The sequence below is a fragment of the Terrapene carolina genome, unplaced genomic scaffold (assembly GCF_002925995.2).
Source record: "Terrapene carolina triunguis isolate 2854851 unplaced genomic scaffold, T_m_triunguis-2.0 Scaffold193, whole genome shotgun sequence".
Taxonomy (NCBI): domain Eukaryota; kingdom Metazoa; phylum Chordata; order Testudines; family Emydidae; genus Terrapene; species Terrapene triunguis.
The window spans coordinates 7,531,589-7,547,652 of NW_020664544.1; the positions used below are offsets into that span (position 1 = coordinate 7,531,589).

The window sequence follows — 16,064 nt, forward strand, 5'->3', positions numbered from 1 at the left end:
GTGCAGCTAGGAGAAGGAGCAGTTCCTGGCCCCAGAGAGCTGATCCTGAGAAGTGCTGACCACCTACGACTGCTCTTTGTCGGCACCTCTCAGTATCAGGCCCTGAGTCCGACACGGTAACTGTTGAAATGCAAGGCCACGTGGAGACCTGGCAGCGGGCGCCTGAGGGCCGCAGCGTGGCCATGTGAGGAAAGGGAGGCGGCATTCCCTGCCCAACACTACACTGTTCAGCCCGGAGCAGGGGTGAGCCGTCCGCAGTGCTTCCCGCCCCCTTGTGGACTCAGCCCCCCTGCTCTGTGGGGTGTATGCAGGGACAACCCCGCTGTCCACTCAGGGGCTGGGGGAACTCTCCCCGGGCTGCTGTAGGTTTGTTCTGCTTAAACTCCTGCCACCCAGCAACAGGTTAATGCCTCTAAACGCCACCGGCCCTGGATAGAACATGACCCTGCACCAACTTCTGCTGACTGCCCTGGTAAGTATCCCCTCTATTTATAGCATGGCCTGGCTTGCTCTTCTGAATCAACAAGGGGAGGGGTTTTCTGGTCATACCCATATTTACAAGCCTGAGGAGGTGGCAGGGGGCACTAATCTGCTGCCCGTCCCAGAGGCAAGGAGGCCCCATCCCGCGGAGCCAAGACAATGTCTAGGGAGACCTTTGCGTTCACTTCCTCCACCCTGCGCGCGCTGCGCCTGCAGAGAGAGCGGCTGGAGTGGGAGGATCGCCGGAGGGCTCTCTCCAGGCAGTGCCTGACCAGGAGGTTCCCACCAGCCACCAGCAGCTCCCTGCTCCCCAAGCCCGCCCGGCGTCCCCGGTACTGCCGGGACCCTGCCGTCCACAACGTCCTGTACACCGGGGACCTGCAGACCATCAAGAACATCTTCAAAGACGAGGCCATCGCGAACGTGATCGTGGAGACGGTCAGCGAGGAGCTGATGTGGTCGGCAGAGCTGGGTACGTAGGTGGGGTTTCTGATCCAGGCTTGTGGCTGGAACAAACCCAGGGCTGAGTGCTGCTTTCCTCTCCCCTGCTGCCCTAGTTAAATGATCCCCCACCCCCCCAACAGAGCCACAGAACTTGTGCTCCCAAGGATGTGTCGGTTCCTGAGGCTTCGCTCGAAGTGCGGCAGAAAGGAGCCAAGCAGAGTTCAGCGAAAGCCCCCGGGGTTTCCTGAGTTCCTTGCTCGTTCCAGAACACGTGACTTCTCCTGGAGAGCAGGGGCTGGGCAGCAGAAATCCTGGGTTCCAGTCCCAGCTCTGCCACTTAGTTGCTGTGCAGTTGTTGTCGTTCATTTATTTGTATTACGGTAGCACCTAGACGCGCCAGCTGCAATGTGGGTCTGTGCGCTAGGTGCTGTACATACATATAGTCGGTGTCACTCCTTGTCCTGGAGAGTCTGTAGGCTAAATAGCCAAGGCACATAAGTGGTGGGAGGGGAAAACACAGGGGCAGAAAGTTGGCAAAGATGCCCTGGCAGGGCCAGGAACAGAGCTCTGGTTCCCTGACACCCTGGCCCCTAAACCCCATTGCACCTCAGATCTTGAGCAAGTTGCTCTGGTTCTCTGTGCCGTCTTCCCCCTGCCTCGCTGTGACCCTGAAATCACGTGTGTGCCCAGCCCTCTGCTGGGGCCGGGTCACACAGATGAATTCCGGGAAGTCCTGGGGGCAGGAGGGTGGATTATGGTCAGAGTCGAGGTTGGCAGACTCGATTAATGACTGTGAGTGGAACACCAGCGCAGGGCTTTTTGAGATTCCCCTTCCCGCCTCCCTCCCTCCCCCCCCACAGGGCTGTGGGTCCTGAGCCCTCAGAAGAAGCACACATCCCCCTTGCGGATCGCGGCGGCCCGAGGCTATCGGGACTGCGTGAAGCACCTGATTCTGCAGGGAGCAGAGGTCGACGCCGTGGTGGGCGGGAAGGCCGCCCTCCATGACAGCTGCATCCACCAGCGTGCCGAGTGCTCCCAGCTGCTCCTGAGCTACGGCGCCAACGCCAACGTGCTGTCAGAGGAGGGGCTGGCCCCACTGCATCTCTGCACCTCCCCGGAGACCTTGCGGTAAGTGTGGGGTGGGGGCAGGGCGCGGTATGTCTTGAAGGGGAATTTCTACCCTAACCCATAGAGATCTATAGGGCAGGCAGGTCAACGACTTGCAAACTAGCTGGACTTTGGGAGGGGGGGAAATGTCGCTCCCCCAAGCTCTGCCCACAGGCAGAGATCCACCCACACTGGAGAAATCAACACAAGGCTCCACCTTAGATCGTCACACTATGCCCAGCTTAGATCAGTAGCAAAAGAGGTAAATGGTCTCATTTCACCAGTTGTCACTAGTCTTCAGAGTTAACGAGATGGGTCGTACCTCCCTGAGCTATTGTTTCAGGCTGTCTGCAGACATTGCTGCCTCGGTTCGTATTTCGACGATTCTATTCCCAATGGTCAGGGCTAGAGGCGTGGGGCCAAAAGTCTAGGGATGACGTGACCCCGTGACGTGGGCACCTCTGGTTTGTGGGTGGTCTCTGAGCTGCCCTTGCAGGAGGCCTGGCTTCCAGACCATGCCCTCTGAAAATCAGCGCTCTGCCAGGTGTGTCAGTTGGGAAACCCCCCCCCCCCCCCCCACCAGTGCCTTGTGAAAATCTTGGCCTTGGTTTTGTTTTTAAGTGAAAGTGGAGATTGCAGAGCGCGAGCTGCAGCTTCCAGGAAAAAGCAATTGCTCAGCCAAGCAGCGCCTGCCAGCCCGACTCGCCCTCTGATCCCAGCTGACCCCCCTTGGTCAGCAGAGAGACTGAGGGCTGTATGGGCCACAGAGACTGAATGTCCCCTAGGAGAGCTCCCTCTGGCGCAGGATGGAGGCACGTGGTGTGAATGGTAGAGAGCTGCCCCAGGGAATCTGTCTGCTGCTCCCTGCCCTGCCCCGAGGATGCGGGCCCCAGTTTTCATGGGACGGCCCGGATTCCCCAGGGGGCTCAGGCCTGAGCATGGGGGGACCCCATGCTCCCTGCTGGGGTTGGTGGGCGGGGAGCAGTCTGGGCTTGCCCTGCAGCAGTGCTGCCTGCCAGTCACCCTCTGCAAGGGACGAGGGCTTAGTGCTGAAGCCAGGAGCCACCCCATAGACAGCCCAGTGGAGCCCTCCCCTCCCATGGAGCTTGGCCCCAGGCAGATCAAAGCCCCAAGTCATTCTGGGAGTGGCACCGGTTCACACTGTGCCCCAGCAACGGGACTTGAACCCAGCTTGGGAAGGGAAGAAACTCTGCAGCTGCAGTTCTGGGGAGAGGGAGAGAAGAACCACCCCCAGGGCTCGGCCCGGAGGCTGAAGCACCCTGGAGCAGCAGAGGTGGGGGCTGGGGAAGGGTGAGCCTGGCTGTGTGTTTTGCAGGTGCGCCGAGCTGCTCCTGGAGCACGGGGCCCTGGTGAACCTGAGCACCAGGGACAGGCGGACGACCCCGCTGCATGTGGCCGCCGAGCACGGCCTGGAGGCCCACCTGCAGCTCTACCTGTGCTACGGGGCCGCCCTCGCCCACCGGAACCGGGAAGGGGAGACGGCCCTCAACGCTGCCTGCGCCAGCGCCGACAAGCCCACCGAGGCCGAGCGCTACTACAGGGTGGCCAAGCGGCTGCTGGAGTGCGGGGCTGACGCCAGGACGGCCGGCAGGAAGAACCACACCCCGCTCCACAACGCCTGCGGCAACTGCCACCCCCGCCTGGTGGAACTGCTGCTCCGGCATGGGGCTGCCGTGAACGTCAGCAACTGCGCCGGCTACACGCCCATGGACTGCGCCCTGCAGGCGGTGGAGGAGTACCTGGACGGGCACCCCGAGAGCATCATCGCCACCTTACTGGACCACGGGGCGGCGGCCATCAACCCCAAGGTGAAGGAGGGAAACGGCCTGGGGGCTAAATCACTGCCTGGCAGTCAGGACTCCTGAGGGAGGTGGGAGTGGAGTCTAATGGTTAGAGCAGGACTCCTGGGTTCTGTCCCCAGCTTTGCCACAGGCTCCCTGTGTGACCTTGGCAAGTCACTTAGGAGGCTCTGTGCCTCAGTTTCCCCATTTCTCACTCCTCAGAGTTGTGAGGCTCAGGTAATGTTTGTGTGGTGCATTGAACTCCTCGGGTAGAAACAAGTCACATTGTCTAGTTTGGCTGAAGGTGACATCAAGAGACAAGTAAAAGCCGGGGGAGGTGGGGGTGAAATGCATCTCCTTTAACCCCCCCTCCCCGCCACCCATGGTTGTTCTGATGATGAGGGCTAACAGGCCTTTTTTATCTCTACCTCCTGATTCTGTATAAGGCTCCCTTTGTGCCAGGGAGAAGGGTTCATGCTCATGCTTCAGGGCATAAACCAGCCACTAATTGCTGGGGTTAGGAAGAAACTGCATCTATAGCATTACTATTCACTCCCTTCTTGCATCTTTCTCTGAAGTATCTGGAACCAGCCATCAGAGGTGGGATACTGGCAATTCCCAGAGCACCTACAGCCTTCCTGTAGGATCCCAAACCCCTTTGCAAACTACAGCCCTACACGGCAGCACAGAATAAATGCAGCCATGCGGTACAGCAGTGTAGGGTGACCTTCACTCAGTGCAATGGGAGTTTAAGTCCCTTCTGAAACATGTGCACGTGGCAAGCTTTGCGTTTGCTCCTTCTATCGTGCATGCAAGGAGGGAGAGTTGAGTCCTCCCTTGCTAGGATCTGACCCTGTGACAGCAGGAAGTCCCGGCGCTCTAGGGCTGAGGCCCACATCACTGCGCTATCGTCTCTGGCTCCCTCTAGCTTTGCTGGCACTCTCGCCCCCCCTTGTATTTCTCCTCCCTCCTGGCCAGTTCACCCCTGTCCTCTGCTCTCTCCCGCCTGGCTCTCAGATGCTGAAGTTCTGCTCCTTGGCCCCTCGTGCCCTGGAAGTCGTGCTGAATTCCTACGACCGGATCCCGTCCTGCGATTCCTGGGTGGAAGTGGTGCCTCCGGAGATGTGGCAGGTAAAGTCCTGATACAGAGCAGGGGAGAGGTGCAGCGGGCTTGGATCTGGAGGCTGACTGGTGGCTTGGCCCCCAGATCAGGTGCATCTGGAGCTGCAGCAGGGCAAGCTTCTGCCATGGGCTGCCCTGGAGGTACCTGCTGGGGACAGAGGGTTTGATACTGCTGCCTAATATGCAGCCTGATGCTCAGTCTGCTCGGGGCTGTAGGCGACACGTTAGCCATCCTAGTACACATCTGTATGGCACGTATTCTGCGTAACCTTGAGAATTTGGGTCTTTGGGCAACTCGCCTGTGGGGACCAGACAGTGGGATCTGTGGCTGCAGGACCATCTCCATAGCTTGGGACTTTTAAAACTGGTCCAGATAAAGAAATCCCCTCTCAGCTGCAATCCCGCATTGGTCAAGGGGACTAGATCAGTGGCTCCCAAACACAGCTCCATACTGGTGAGATCATTGGCTGGGGAAAGGTTCCAAAGAACAGGAGATGTGGAGTTAATGCCCATAGAGTTCTTGATCCTCCAGGTTCTAGAGAGGACTGGGATATAAGCGTGGAAGGGACCTCCTGGCTCATCGAGTCCAGGCCCCTGCTGTCGTAGGCTACCCATCATATCATCCCATTCATAAGTCTGTCCAGTTCCATCTTAAAGCGAGTTCGGTTGTTTTCTCCCCCCCCCCCCCATGCTCTCCTTGGAGGCTGCTCCAGAACCTCCCTCTGATGGCTAGAAACCTTCTCATTTCCAGCCTTTATTGAGTGCATGATGGGGGACTTAAAGTGAGGGGCTTCTGGGTAGGAGACCTGCCTCTAACCGTGCGGAAGCAGCTGGTGTCTGCCTCTCCTTGCCCCTGTACTCACTGCCGAGCCCTGTGATAGACGGAGCCTCCTTTAATCCTCCTTCCATCTCGGCAGGAGCACAAGACGTTTTACGACTCTGCTCTCCAGATGACGAACCAGCCCCGTCAGCTGCAGCACCTGGCGCGCTGCGCCGTGCGAAAGCACCTGGGAGCGCGGTGCCATTCCGCCGTCCCCGAACTCAAACTGCCCCCGGCTCTGCGGGATTATCTGCAGCTCCCTCTGGAGGGCTACATCCGGTGAAAGAGAAGGTGCATCCTTCAGGCGTGTCATTTGGGGAATGGCTTTGAATTGCTGATGGGTGACTGGAGAGAGCCAGTGGGCTTCAATACAGCCTGAGATCCCAACGCACCAGGGGCCGTATTATTCTGTCAGTTGACTCCTGCCGAGTAGTAGCCATATGGGCTAGTTATATCGAGTAAGTTGCCGCTCAGCGGGAATGAGGTTGGCAGAATCTAGCCCTTTCTGAATCTACTTTGCTAACAGGGCTTGGCTTGGGCCAGCACCAGTTTCCACCCCGCTCTACTGCATAGAATACGAGGACAAAGGATGGTCAATGAAATTCAAAAGCAGGACACTTAAAAGTGACACCGCAGAATATTCTTCCCCATGCAGTACCTACTTAGTCAGGGGAACCCATTGCCACAAGACCTCACTGAAGCCAAGAGGTGAGCAGGACTCCAAGGAAGGACTGGACATTTAGCTGGAGAACCAGGATCTGCTGAGTTAGAATAGTAAAGCCTTCTACGATACGAGAGTCTCTCTATATTTAAACGCTTTCTGCTTCAGGCCACGAGCCAAATGCTGACTAATGGGATCAGGAAGAACGTCTCACTCTGAGGGGAGCAGGGAACATTCTGGAGAAGGGGTCAAGGATACCCCCAGTGGCCAAAAATGGAATAACCTCCCTATGGGGGAAGTTTCCTCCTGACCCCTCCGTTAGCTTATGCCTTGAAGCAGGAGCATTTAAAAAAGAGCTAGCTCTTTTCATCTGTAAATCTCAAAGCAGTTACAACGGCAGGTCTGCTTCATTACCCCCTTTACAGCTGGGGAAACTGAGGCACAGGGCAGTGGAAGTGACTTGCCCAAGGTCACCCAGCAGGCCAGTGGTAGAGCTGAGAATAGCTCCCTGCTCGCCAGTCCACTGCTCGAGCCACTAGACCCCATTGTAGCCCTTCCAAGGGATTTTAAAAACAACCTTCTAATGTAATGACGGATGTTCTCGTTATCTGGATAGGTCCAGTCTCTTTTACTTGAATCCTGCTTATGTATTTTAATCTCATGAGCTCAAAAACTGCCTGCAGTTTGCAGTAAAATATTCTGTTCTGCTTTTGCACTTTAGGGGCAGCCTGTGCTAGTTGTTTCCCCATGTAAAATAAAAAGCTACAGCAAATATATTTCCAAACAAGCTTGTTTTCAATCTTTTTTCCTGCATTGCTGGGGGTTAGGCCTGGGGGCGTGTGTGCTCTCTTGCTAATGAGCATATCCCGAGCAGTTCCTTGCGTGTTAGCATAAGCGCTCTCCTCTGCTGCTTTGATGCTGATGTCATCAACTGTTGCACCTTAGAGAAGGATACATCTGAGAAGGAAAAGCACCAGCGGTGGGCAGTCGAAGCCATTCGCTGCGGAGTCAGGATTGACTTCCAAGGAGAGGCTGCAGAAGCTGGAAATGTTTCACCTTGCACCGAAGAAAGTCCGAGGACAGCCGCTGGAGATATTGACGGGTCCCCAAACGAAAGCACTGTTCCTAATACTCCTCTTAGCCATCTCCAAGCCCTTTACCAATGTGGGAAAGCAGGACCCCATTTTAAAGCTGGGGAAACATTAGTGACTTAGCCAAGCAAATCAGTGGGACAATAGGGACTAGAACCCAGGATTCCTCTGCTCTAAGCCCTCTGGTTCCCTTTTTAAGAGGGTGTGAATGTTTTGTCCTTTAAACACCACCCACACCCTGTATTGGCCTTAAAAACCAAACCAGCCTAAAACCCCCACTCCCGGGGCAGTTAAATTTCAGACACTCATTTTTCTTTCTGCCTTGGAATCCCTGCCCTATGGACTGGAGATGGAGCTGAACGGGGTCAGGGCCCATTCAGGGAAGAGCTTTGGAGGGGGATGCCAGGCTGGAAAAGTCCCCTTTGGCAGGGGGTGCTGCATAGCTGCTGGCCAGCTTCCTGGCGTGGTGTGATATACAGGAGACAGGCAGTGCACTGGGCATGGTGAACTCACAGCTTCAGAGCCAAGCAATCGGAGAAGGAGCAGTGATTTTATCTATGGTATTGCTATGCCATTTCCATGGTAACCAAGCACCTCCCTATGCCCTTGGGGGGCAGGGCTATGCTCTTATCCTTGTTCTACAGAGGGGGAACTGAGGCACAGGGAGCCTGGGGGCCAGCAAGAAATAGAACTTAGGGCTCCTATGTCCTAGGGCAGCACCTTGACTACTGGGCCATCTGCCCTCTCTCTTATAACTAATAAAAAGTGAGAAAGGGGCTTGAATCCAACCTCCAAGCCAGACTCTAGCCCTGAGCCCCATAGCTTGGAATACCACAGCCCAATCCTCCAGTCCACACACTCTTGGACTTGGGGGAGTCGGGATCTGCTCTTTGGGGCTTGGAGTGTAGAGGTGATATACGTGAGGATACCAGCTTGCTGGAGGGGCTCAGAAACCATCACTCCTAGCAGAGAATGGCTGGGTTCAATACAGGAGGAGGGTTAATTTTTCCCCCCTCTAAGCACTAGATGTGGGCTGGTGCCACAAGCAGGATAATGAACTTCAGACACTTGTTCTGAGCTGGTCTGATAGCTTGCATGTTGCAGAAGCAACATTGAATTCGGAGGGTCTGGATTTTCAGTTAAAACCGATGCTGTCTGGTTCCCTTTAAAACATTGTAATGTAGGAAGTGTTTATATAAAAATGTACCACTGCCTGTTAGTGGATGAAATCAGACTTGCTCAACTGTGTGTCACAGCCCCTGTAGTGCTAGCAGCTAAGGGAGATTCTCCTTTAGCTCTAGTGGTCAATGTCTATGCTTTTGCAGAATAAGCATGAGAGTCCTATTACTGGCATAGTTAGTGCCATGCCATGCCATATAGTGGATCTGTTAGTGACTGGGAGATCTCTAGTTAGAAATCCACTTTATCTCAAATAGCCTCTTCCATCTTAGTGCAAACACTCTTGGAGTCTGGTGTTTAAACTAGATTTGGGGTTGGAAAGTGAATAGTGCTACTTTCCCAACCTCTGCCCACTTGAGATGCGACAGTAAGCGTGTGCAGATCTTTGCCCAGCAGTAGTGAAAAAGTTCCGATAATAAAGTAAACTACCATCCTAAGGCCTCAGAGTTCACACCTGCTGAGCTGAATGGGGAATGAATGGTGTCCAACTACCTGCAGACTCCAGAAGCCCCAGTTACATCAGAGGGTTGGTTAGCTCGGTCAGCAGCAGGGCTAGCAACTTGGTTTTAACGACAAATAAAAGCTTAAGAAAGCCACACTGGAAATGCCACAGCAAGACGCCTCCGCCCCTCCAGCCTGTCCTGTCCCCCCAACCACCCAGCATGTATTTCCAGTTCTCCTTGGCCCCTGTTTAGGAAACCCCTGTGTGCTGCCGTTCAGAAAGGCTTGTGCTGTCTTTAAGGAGCTGGAATGAAGACACTTTAAACACTTGTTAGGACACAAGTTGGCAAGTAAAGCCGACACACAGCCTGCCAGGTCCCTCCCTTTGAATTGAATTCACCACTCTGACTTGCTGCTCGTTCTGCATCTTCCCACCAGCTTGGCCTGGAAGGCAGTACCAGCCCCTGAGTCTAGACTTCTAGCCTCCCTCCAGCCCCCTGGACCTTACAGCAGCAGAACAAGCCGAGGTGTGACACAGGCCCCTCGGCTGACTCGCACCAGCTGGGGATCTAGCCGTGTGCGGCTACACCCTGTAGCGACAGACTCCTAGGGTTCACTCCCCCCATCCTTTTCTGGGGGTAGGTAAACTGAGTTCCACGTCCTTTACTGCATGGGGTCTGTAGGTGGAGACGTCCCCAGGGGTGCTCTCTGCAGATCCCAGGGCCCTTTTCATTCTTAATATCACCCTCCTCATTCCCCTGCTTTCGCAGGCTGCTGTGAGCTGGTTATCTTCCCCCAGAGGTGGCTGCATTTCGGTGCTGGCAGTTGTCAACAACTTTGGGATCCTACCCGTACTAGACAGCGCCGCTGCATCCCTCTCTCAATGCTTTCAAACGCCAAAGAGCTTTTCTTCCCCTTACGCCAAGTCTGGTGGCTTCACCTTCCTTCCCCTGTCCCAGCCTCTGGGGGAAAGCCTGGGAGCGAAGGGGCGAGGGGAGTAGGAAAGTGTCCGTGCACTAGGAATGCGGTCTAGAGTCCCAGCTCTCGCAGCAGGACACGCCAGCCGCCTGACTGAGCCGGGCAGTCTATTTATTGACAACGTCTCAGGTTGATACCGAGCAGCTCTGGTTTTCGTCACGTCAGCATCTTCAGGCCAGCCTCAGCCTAAGCACAGCTGTGTCCTTAATTATTTAGCGTGGTGACCTACTTCCCACTGCAGGGACGGGCTCCTCGGCGGCCCCTGATTCCACCAGGCCGGCTTGACGTAGCAACGGCATGGAGAGGGCTCAGCGGCTGCGTATCAGCTGTGGAATAGCCAGCGACTGTCTTTTTGTTCGGGGATTGTACAGCGCCTTGCACAACGGGATCCTGGTCCATCACTAGGGCTTGTAGGTGCTACTGCCATACAAAATGGAGCCCTCAAGCCTGCGTGGGGAATACACTTTTATTAGCCAGGGCTAAAGCTTATCCTTCCCCTCCCGGGCTTTATACCTCTCCTCCCCAGAGGGCACTAAACAGCAGCAGCAAGGCATGTGGGTTCTCTCTCAGATACTCAGACTCCGTTACCATCCTATCTACACTCTTCAGTGTCTGTATCTCACAACGCCCCTGTGAGGCAGGACCCCATGGTCACCCGCTGTACGGATGGGAACTGACGCCCCAGAGCGATTCCGTGACTTACCCGAGGTCCCACAGAGCGTCTGAAGCAGAGCTGGGAACTGAAACCAGCTCTCCCCTGTCCCATTCCTGTGCCTTAACCGCAAACCCATCCTTCCTTTCTAGCAGAAATGTTTTCCCCAGAGCAACAGAGGTCATTATTCTTGAAATGGAAACTTAACTGTAGTGTCTTGCCCTTGGGGAAACAATGCACCAGGGAAACAGCTGGAAGGAGCAGGATCCATCAGAGAACTTTCTAGTTTTGACTGGACTTTCTCTGCCCTGTGATTGGCTGTTTGCTCCAGCCCCCCCCCCCCCCCCGGCGGCCCTTCCCCGCGCCCCCCTCCCTTCCCTGGGCTGAGCCCCCCCCTAACGAAACCCACCTTCCAAACCAATAATAATAATAATGGAATTTACACCGCACTTGTCACCACCCCATTGTTCCCTCTGCGTGTTCTGCCCCCACCCCTAGGTCTGTCTGGGCTGTTTAGGACCCTGCCACTCTGTGGCTGTACAGCACCTACCGCAATAAACATGATGAATAATAGTACTTTGGTAAGTGTAGTCTGCCTCCTTACCTCCCCCCCCGGAGGACCAGGGTCTCTTCTTAATTCCCTCCCTCGAATGGTTACATAGCGTTGGTGTTTACTGTTAAACAAAAGCCATGCTCTACCCAACAAGTGGCTACGTTCCCTTCCAGTGTGGTCTACTAGGTAAAGCAGGGTCTGAATCTGGCCCCCCTGGGTCCTATCCCAAGTTCTGCCATTCCCTTGCTGGATGGCTTTGAGCAGGTTGTTGCCCTGCTCCGTGCCTCAGTTTCCCCACATGCGACATGTCCCTGGGGTGAGAGTTAAACCCCTATAACGAGGAAGGAACAAGTCCCTGGGGCCAGGCTGCGCTCCCAGCCCCACCCATGCTCTGACCCTGGGGCCAGGGATGGATCCCAAGGGGGCAGGACAGGAGTTCAGGGACCCATCTTTACAGCAAAGCAGACTCAGCTACTGAGTTTGCACATTTTGTTAAAGTTACCCCACTTTCCCAATCCTCTCACTAAACCGCCCATAGTGCAGTCTCACCTTAAAGCATCTAAATCAGGGATGGTTCCTTGTATAGGCACCGACTCCGGGGCTGGAGCTACAGGCGCCAAATTTCCAATGTTCCGGGGGGGTGCTCACTGCTCAACCTCTGGCCACCCCTGGTCTAAATTCTTCATGAAGAACCTTTCTTTCCTGGAACCACTCCCTGCATTCCCATATCAGGGGATCAGATGTTTCTTTTAACCTGAAGTGTTTCCTAACCCATCTTTGTGTCTAGTCAATACATACCAAACCCTTTGCATTTGTTTGTAATATTTTCTATGTGATAATAAGCTGACTTGGAAGGGCCAAACTATACAGCCAGAATTTTAAAACGACTGCATGCACCCGTTCTCCGTAAGATATCAAAGATGAGCGTAATTGATCTTTCTTCTAATGATGATCGTTCCATTTGTTTTAGCTAGTGAAAATTGAACTCCACAAGCTTCTCCCCATTCTGAGACCTCCCTGAGTGCTTCATTGAATCTCTCTCCAGCCACTTTAATTCTCCTGTGTTTAACCCATATAGCGCTTCATCCACAATAAGGTAATACCTACTCAAGCCCTTATGCCTTTTGGCAGATCATTTATCATAATGTTAAACAAAGTAGGGCTGACAACACTCCCCTGAGGAGTGCCATTGGCAACACTATAGATACTTGCTAAGACTTTCCCTGCTCTAACCTGTATGGTCCTCTTACTCAGAAAAATCTCTTAGCCACCAGACCATTCTTCCTTCTATCCCTATCATGGACAACTTACATAAACTCTCCCTCCATAGCATATCGTGCTTTTTCAGCATCCAACCCCCCCAGTTACCATATACTCTGATCCTCAGACCTTTTTGTATTTCTGTTTCTAATCTTACAATATGATCAGTTGTGCCTCTCTCCTGCCTAAAACTGCTTTGCACTATTAGGATTTCTTTTTTTCCACCCAATATGCAGCTAGCCTCTTATTTATCATTTTCTCCGTAACTTTCCCCACACAAACTGTGAGGGCAATTGGTCTAGACAGCTGTTCTCATAATAGTACCAATTGTGAAGTCAGGCAAGCTATCACCGCACACTTCCATTCTACTGCTATTACTCCTTTTCCCTATACATTTACATCATTTTAATACAATTCTTACAATCCCTTCAGATCGGTATATGTCATATAATGCTTAAATACTGCGCCAGGGAAAGAGTGTTTAACCTTTTATCTATAGCTTTGTTTCAGTTCCTGCATACTGAAGTTTTCATTCAGCACACTGGCATTTTCCCAACCATTTAAGGACCTCACAATTTTCTTTGAGAAATTTTCTTTTTCCCCGAAAAAATAATCTGTACTTTGAGCCTCCTCATTACTTGCTAGGATTTCTGCTTTTCCTTTGTTCAAATTTATCACTTTATCCTCTTCAATAAGATCAGGGATAAAACTAACAGAGAGTCCTGTGGCACCTTTAAGACTAACAGATGTATTGGAGCATAAGCTTCCGTGGGTGAATGCCCACTTCGTCGGATGCATGCATCTGACCAAGTGGGCATTCACCCACGAAAGCTTATGCTCCAATACATCTGTTAGTCTTAAAGGTGCCACAGGACACTCTGTTGCTTTTTACAGATCCAGACGAACACGGCTACCCCAGGGATAAAACTGTTATTGCTCCAGGTTAAAAAAATATATGGAGATATACCGATCTCCTAGAACTGGAAGGGACCCTGAAAGGTCATAGAGTCCAGCCCCCTGCCTTCACTAGCAGGACCAAGTACTGATTTTGCCCCAGATCCCTAAGTGGCCCCCTCAAGGATTGAACTCACAACCCTGGGTTTAGCAGGCCAATGCTCAAACCACTGAGCTATCCCTCCTCCAAAAACAGACAGGTTCCATTCACTCTCCTAATTTGCTGGTAAACCCCTGACACCTGGGTATCTATTTTCCCAGAATACTTTTTCCAACTCTGTTAGGCCTCTTCATAACCCTTTTTGTCACTGCCTTACTTCTTTTAGATGCCCTCGAAGTCTCACTGTTCGTTGTGGTTGCAGCTTTTCTATACACCTTCGGTCTCTCTTTTTTAATTCCAATCTCACATTTTTCATTCCACCACAGAACCGGGGTTCTGGTTTTAAGGCAATTCAGTATCTCACAAAAATCTACTTTGGCTGCTGCATCATTGCTTTTATTACATTATCACAGAATTCCTCTCTATTATCTCTTACACACTTGTTGCTCAAGCACTCCTCACACTTACTCCTGAGAAGCTCCTAATCGGCCCTTTTAAATTCCAAGCAGGAGTTCCTCCAGTGTCTTCAATATCACCCTCTCTTTCATACATAAGAAGCAGCTTAGGGAAATGATCACTTTCCATTCCCTCTTCCTTGTAAATTTCCCACCTATATTTACTAGCTATATTGCTAGTTGCAGTTCCCAGATCCGAACCAGCAACTGAGCTAAACGTAGCTGGTGCGCCATTGTTTAGTATTACCACATTGTGCTCATCAATGGACTGTTCCAAATGCTTGCCATTGCTATCAGACTTTCCACTGCCCTATAGGTCGTTATGGCTAAGGCTACAATTTTAGCACAGGTATTTTTATTAAAGTCACAGAGAGGATGCAGGCAACAAACTATAAATCACAGATTTACTGAAGCCCGAGCCCTGCCGCCTGGGGGCTGAATTATTGGAATTTTCAAGAAGTCACAGAGGTCTCGTAAAAATCACAGAATCAGTGACCTCCATCACAGATTCACAGCCTTAGTTATGGGCATTCAGATCTCCACATTCAATATATGAACTCGTTGGCTCTTAATTCTGAGCTCTCCAAGTCTTTACAGGGGTTGTAATTATACATCCTTAAAAAGGTATTTTTATTCTGCACTGGTGTCTCAGTAGCAGTATACTCAAAAGTCTGTTTCTTTACATGCACTTCAATACAACTCAAATTTTCCTTTATAAATGAACTCCTCCCCCCTCCCCTTCATCTCGCTCTCTCATATCTATCTCTGCTATTTCTTAGGACCTTAAGAGACAGCTTTTCCATCTTTTAACAATGTTTTCTGTACACAGAACATCAGGTTTGCCCTTCAGTTAAAAAAAAAAAGTCTTCGAGTTCCTGACCATGTGCTCTTAAGCTTTATGCATTCCAACAAGAACATTTTTAGCACCATTTAGTTAAACCACAGTATCGTCCTCTCTCAAAATTGCATGAATGCACTCTATTGCCAAATTACTAGCATGCAAATACTTTTCTGCTCCTTTTATTATAATCTTTATTTTTTCCATTCTCTTTCCTGTTTGTGCAGTGCAAACAGGACACTATGTTGTAGCAATGTACCTTCCCCTTACTGGTTTTCTCCTCCTTCTCCACATGTTGTTTTGAATACCTTTTAGCAGCTTCTGCATAAAATATCTTGTTGATAATCCTTGTTTTGTATCCGAGCGTCTAGCTACCATACATCCTCCATAAGCTGTACTGTGCTTATCCACACAGTTGCTACATTTTAGCTCTGCTCCTTCTACATATGAATGCTCCCCTCCACATTTACCTCACACTTTGCTTTTCCTTTACTCACATTTGCCATGTTTCCAAACTTTCCGCACTTATAACAGCTCAAAGGGGAACAGAATATATGCTTTCATCCAAAACATCTCCTATCCTAGGATAACCCTGGCAGATAAAGCCCTTCTTCTAAATGTAATTTGCACAGCTGTGGACGGTTTGCTCTCACCTCATTCCCACTCATTATTCACATAATGACTTGCACATGGGCCCCACCTATACCTGCTTTATTTCCAAGGGGACCCCCTATATTCCTCTACTTGTTTGCATCGTACATTTGGGTGGGCTGGCAGTCTGCTTTTATTTTCCCTAGACTTTTAGTGTTCAGGCCTTTTTCAGCCTGTTCTTTAGCAATACACTCCACCAGCACAGCAACACCCTGTAACCTTCTAGCTCCGGATAGATTTCCCAAGGCTTTTCCTAACACAGTCAGCTATTTCCAAGGGATGAACATCTCCCTTTGCCGCCTCGCTCAGCCGTAGAGCCCGGCACAGGCCTCGTTTTGTAATCCTGCTCCCATCCCACAACAGCTACCCCTGCATTCGGTGTCTTGAATTGTTATCCGGCTCCTGCTATTGGGGCAGCAGGTCCTGCAGGATCCCCGGCCGGATGCCGGGCTCTACTCAGCCCTTTGACAATTACA

The 16,064-nt window shown here is 52.0% G+C and overlaps 1 protein-coding gene across 1 annotated transcript; it reads left to right on the plus strand.

The window, feature by feature from the left end:
- The first annotated feature begins 356 nt into the window (after positions 1–356).
- Positions 357–7,191, plus strand: ASB16 (ankyrin repeat and SOCS box containing 16). Its single transcript, XM_024206808.2, has 5 exons — positions 357–952; positions 1,785–2,052; positions 3,368–3,860; positions 4,851–4,964; positions 5,873–7,191. Exons 1-5 carry the CDS (start codon positions 640–642, stop codon positions 6,056–6,058), a joined length of 1,374 nt encoding a protein of 457 aa, XP_024062576.2. The 5' UTR covers positions 357–639; the 3' UTR covers positions 6,059–7,191.
- The last annotated feature ends 8,873 nt before the right edge of the window (positions 7,192–16,064 follow it).

Excerpts from the sequence above, each read along its gene's own strand:
- ASB16 (XM_024206808.2), top strand. The coding sequence starts at position 640 with ATGTCTAGGGAGACCTTTGCGTTCACTTCCTCCACCCTGCGCGCGCTG. Across the intron at positions 2,053-3,367 it reads ACCTCCCCGGAGACCTTGCG|GTGCGCCGAGCTGCTCCTGG; the intron begins GTAAGTGTGGGG and ends TGTGTTTTGCAG. Across the intron at positions 3,861-4,850 it reads CGGCGGCCATCAACCCCAAG|ATGCTGAAGTTCTGCTCCTT; the intron begins GTGAAGGAGGGA and ends CCTGGCTCTCAG.